A 4,834-nucleotide genomic window follows, 5' to 3' on the forward strand; every position below is an offset into this window, starting at 1 on the left:
GCGGTTGTTGTGGACAGGGGAGCGCGGCGGTGACGGCGGCGGTTGTTGTGGATGGGGGTTGTGCTGCGGTGGCGGTGAGCACGACAGTGACAGCGGCGGCTGTTGTGCACAGGGCAGCGCAGCGGTGGCGGTTGTTGCACACGGGGCAGTGCGGCGGTGATGGTGACGGTTGTTGTGCACAGGGCAGCGCGGCGGTGGCCGTGACGGTTGTTGCGCGCAGGGCAGCGTGGTGGTGATGGTTGTTCTGCACAGGGCAGCACGGCGGTGATGGTGATGGTTGTTGTGCACAGGGCAGCGCGGCGGTGGCCGTGATGGTTGTTGCGCGCAGGGCAGCGTGGTGGTGATGGTTGTTGTGCACAGGGCAGCGCGGCAGTGATGGTGACGGTTGTTGTGCACAGGGCAGCGCGGCGGTGGCCGTGACGGTTGTTGCGCGCAGGGCAGTGTGGTGGTGATGGTTGTTGAGCACAGGGCAGCGCGGCGGTGGCCGTGATGGTTGTTGTGCACAGGGCAGCGTGGCGGTGATGGTGACGGTTGTTGTGCACAGGGCAGCGCGGCGGTGATGGTGACGGTTGTTGTGCACAGGGCAGCGCGGCGGTGGCCGTGACGGTTGTTGCGCGCAGGGCAGTGTGGTGGTGATGGTTGTTGTGCACAGGGCAGCGCGGCGGTGACGGCGACGTCCCCCAGCACGCGCCGCCATGGAGTACGGCGAGCGGCTGGCGCGGTTTCGGCAGGCCCACGTGAACCCCTTCGACAAGGCGCCCGAGCAGCACGAGGGCCCCGAGGCGCCGCCCGCCCCAGGTGGGTGCCGGGACGGGGGGGACACACATGGGGCCCCTCCATCCCGTCCCCTGAGCCGTGTCCCCCSTGCAGAGCGGCAGCCGGAGCCGTCCCCGGAGGACACCGAGGGCTCGGAGCGCCCCATGGATCTGGGGCTGGCCGAGGACCACTTCTCGCGGCCGGTGGTGAGCGGGGCCGGGGGGGCGCGGCGCCGCGGCTCCCACCGCCTTCCTCCTCACCCTCATCTTCCTCCTGCCGCTGCTGGCGCAGGGGCTGCTGGTGGCGTCGGACGTGCGGCAGCTGCGGCAGGCCATCGAGGAGTGCAAGCGCCTCATCCCCGAGCTGCCCGAGCACTCGGAGCGCCAGAAGGACGCCGTGGTGCGGCTCATCCACCTGCGCCTCAAGCTGCAGGAGCTGCAGGTGCGGCCGGCGCCGGCGCGCGGGGCCGGGGCGGCCGCGGGGCCGGCTCCAACGCGCCCGCCGCTGCCCAGGACCCCTCTGAGGACGAGCCCAACCTGCGCGTGGTCCTGGAGCACCGCTTCTACAAGGAGAAGAGCAAGAGCGTGAAGCAGACGTGCGACAAGTGCAGCGCCATCATCTGGGGCCTCATCCAGACCTGGTACACCTGCACAGGTGGGCCTGGGACCGGCCCCCCGCCCTGCCGCCCCCCGCCCGCCCCGTCCTCACGGCCGCCCGTCCCCAGGCTGCTACTACCGGTGCCACAGCAAGTGCCTGCCGCTGGTCACCAAGGCGTGCGTGAGGTCCAAGGTGAGCCACCAAGCCGAGTACGAGCTCAACATCTGCCCCGAGAGCGGGCTCGACAGCCAGGACTACCGCTGCGCCGAGTGCCGGGCGCCCATCTCGCTGCGTGAGCACCGCCCTGGGGCTGGGGGCCAGGGGCACGTGGGGCTGGGGACCAGGGGCACGTGGGGCTGGGGGGGTTTGGGGCTTTTGGCTGTGCCAGGCTGGTACGGGGGCAGTGTGGGGCTGGGAGCCACCAGAGGTGTGTGGGGCTGTGTGGGGCTAAGGGCCAGGTTGTGTGGGACTGGGGAACATGGATTTGAGGGGCTGGGGGCTAGGGGTATTTGGGACAGAGGACGAGGGGCTGGGGCTGCACAGAGCTGGGGAGCAGGGATATCTGGGGCTGGGGGACATGGATGCGTGGGGCTGGAGGCTGCCTGGGGTGCGTGGGGCTGCAGGGCCGTGGGGCGCGGGCCCACGCGTGTGCCGCCGCAGGAGGGGTGCCCAGCGAGGCCCGGCAGTGCGACTACACCGGCCTCTACTACTGCAGCAGCTGCCACTGGAACGACCTGGCCGTCATCCCGGCCCGCGCCATCCACAACTGGGACTTCGAGCCCCGCAAGGTGCCCGCGGGGGTGCGGGGACCGCGCTGTGGGGCTGGGGACCCGGGGAATGGGAGGCTGTGTCCCTGGGGAGGGGTCCCTGGGGGGCTGTGTCCCTGGGGAGGGGTCCCAGGATCCCTGTCCCAGGCAGTTGCCTTGGGGCTGGATTCCTGGCAGGGGTATCCATGGGGGCTCAGGACCCTCAGGAGGGATCCCAGGGGTATCCATGGGAGCCAGGGCCCTGGGCATGGGACCCTGCTCTGGGCTTGGGGTCCAAGGGGGGCTGGTTCCTGAGGGTCCCTCAGATGGGGGTTCCTGGGGGCTGTGTCCTTAGCAGGGGTCCCTGGATGGGGTGTCCCCGGGGTTGTGGTTCACCCCAGAGCGCCGTGGGGCCAGGCGCAGCCCGAGGGGTGACGGTGGGGGGTGACAGCAGGGGGTGACAGTGGGGTGATGGCGGGGGGCACGCAGGTGTCCCGCTGCAGCATGCGCTACCTGGCGCTGATGGTGTCGCGGCCGGTGCTGAAGCTGCGGGAGATCAACCCGCTGCTCTTCAACTACGTGGAGGAGCTCGTGGAGATCCGGGTGAGCGGGGGGCCCCGGCCGGGGGGCAGAGCCGGGCGCCCGAACCGACCCGCCCGATCCCGGCCCCGTCCTCACCCGTCCCGGGCTGCATCCCGTCCCTGTGCCCATTCTGGCCCCATCCTGCCTTCATCTCCACCCTCTGTCCTGCCCTGCCCTCTCACATCCTTGTCCCCATTCTGTATCGTCCTTGTCTGCAACCCTCCCTGTTCCCATTTTGTCCCTGTCCTGTCCAYATCCCATCCTTGTCCCCATCTCATCTTGTCCTCTCTACAACCCATCCCGCTCCATCATGCTGTCATCCTTACCTCATTCCCATCCCATTCCCCTCCTGTCCCCATCCCATCCTGTTGCTGTCCTTGCGCCATCCTGTCCATCTCCATCCTGTCCCCGCAACCCTCCTTTTCCCTGTCGTGTCCCATTGACATCCCATCCTTGTCCCCATCCCACCCCATTTTCCCCTTGTCCCCATCCCGATATCCCCCTTATCTTGCTGCCATCCTGGCCCGCTCCCGTCCAACCCTTGCTGTCCCTGCTGTCCCCTTTGCCCCGCCGTCCCTCCCTGCGGCGGCGGCCCCGCAGAAGCTGCGCCAGGACATCCTGCTCATGAAGCCCTACTTCATCACGTGCAAGGAGGCGATGGCGGCGCGGCTGCTGCTGCAGGTGAGCGCSGCGGCGGCGCGGCGGGCGGCATGGCGGGCGCCGGGCCGCCGGGCGCCCCGTGACGCCCCCGTGGCCGCAGCTGCAGGAGCGGCAGCACTTCGTGGAGAACGACGAGATGTACTCGCTGCAGGACCTCATCGACGTGGAGGCCGGCCGCCTGGGCTGCTCGCTCACCGACATCCACACGCTCTTCGCCAAGCACATCAAGCTGGACTGCGAGGTGAGCTGGGGGGGGACGCTGGGGGGCTGCCCCACGGCGCCCGCTCACCGCCCGCCCCCCGCAGCGCTGCCAGGCCAAGGGCTTCGTGTGCGAGCTCTGCAAGGAGGGCGACGTGCTCTTCCCCTTCGACAGCCACAGCTCCGTGTGCGCCGACTGCTCCGCCGTCTTCCACAGGTATGGCCGGCATGCCCGGCGGGGTCTGGGATGTGCCAGGGGGTCCGGAATGCCCTGGGAGTCCAGGATGCCCGGGGGGGCGGGATGCACATCCTGGGAGGTCGGAATGCCTGGGGGTCTGGGATGCACCAGGGGGTCAGGGATGTGCCGGGGGTCTGGGATGTGCTGGGAGTCCAGGATGTGCCAGGGGGTCCAGGATGCCCGGGGGTCCGGGCTGTCCTGGGGGCTGTGCTGTGCTGGGGGTCCGGGATGCCCGGGGGGGGGGCTGCGCATGCCAGGGTGCCGCCGCAGCCCCCCGCCCCCCTGCCCGCCCGCAGGGACTGCTACTACGACAACTCCACGACGTGCCCGCGCTGCGCCCGCCTCAGCCTGCGCAAGCAGTCGCTCTTCCAGGACCCCGGCGCCGAGCCCTAGGGAGCCCCGGGCCGGGGGCACGGCTGCCGCTGCCCCCCTGGCACGGGGGGGCTCCTGCCCCACGCCGGCACCGAGGGGCCGTGGGGCTCGGCCCCACGCGGGGCTCCCGCCGCAGCCCCCCGCGCGGTGGATCCGTCCTCCGGAGCTGCCCGGGGCTCTTCCCGCTGCGCCCGGTGGCTCCCGCAGGGCCGGGCACTGCATGGCGGGACACGGATACGGGGGTGCCGGCCTGCAGCGCCCCCCCATGCACACACTACTGCTCTTAACGCTGCTGCTGCGGCCGGACCCCCACAATGGTGCCCTGCAGCGTGGGGGGCTTGGGGACCGCGGGTCTCTGGGGACCGCGGGGTTGGGGTCCGCAGGTCTTTGGGGTCTGCAGGTCCTTGGGCACTGCAGGGTTTGGGGTCCGCGGGTCGTTGAGGACCGCGGGGTTGGGGGTGTGGGGCGCGGGGGCCGCCCGGTGCCGCGGGGCGCCCCGCTCCGTGTAGCGCTAACGAGGCCTCCATGCACCGCACAGCGCCGCCTCCGTGTCTCTGCTTGGGGACCCCCGGGCTGGGCGGCGCGGCCGAGACCCCCCGGGCGGCGGTTTTGGGGGGGTGCCCGTGGTGGGGGGCTGCCACGGGACAGGCTCCACCCTTGTGCCCCCATGGCCCCCCCGACCCCT

At 71.1% G+C, this 4,834-nt stretch overlaps 1 protein-coding gene across 4 annotated transcripts; it reads left to right on the forward strand.

Moving 5' to 3' along the window:
• Positions 1-695: 695 nt before the first annotated feature.
• On the forward strand, positions 696-4,171 carry DEF8 (differentially expressed in FDCP 8 homolog). 4 transcript variants are annotated; one of them, XM_026039598.1, is made up of 11 exons: positions 696-798; positions 871-962; positions 1,048-1,197; positions 1,269-1,410; positions 1,481-1,645; positions 2,014-2,141; positions 2,589-2,702; positions 3,282-3,362; positions 3,442-3,582; positions 3,647-3,756; positions 4,074-4,171. In XM_026039598.1, the coding sequence occupies exons 1-11, from the start codon at positions 696-698 to the stop codon at positions 4,168-4,170; spliced, it is 1,323 nt and encodes a 440-aa protein (XP_025895383.1). In that variant the 3' UTR covers position 4,171. The 4 variants fall into 4 exon arrangements, with proteins under 4 accessions (XP_025895383.1, XP_025895384.1, XP_025895385.1 ...); XM_026039599.1 differs by having other exon boundaries at positions 696-787; positions 854-962; XM_026039600.1 differs by having other exon boundaries at positions 696-787; positions 854-962; positions 3,493-3,582.
• The last annotated feature ends 663 nt before the right edge of the window (positions 4,172-4,834 follow it).

Source organism: Nothoprocta perdicaria, unplaced genomic scaffold (assembly GCF_003342845.1).
Source record: "Nothoprocta perdicaria isolate Ctin4 unplaced genomic scaffold, notPer1 scaffold_234, whole genome shotgun sequence".
NCBI classification, from domain to species: Eukaryota; Metazoa; Chordata; class Aves; order Tinamiformes; family Tinamidae; genus Nothoprocta; species Nothoprocta perdicaria.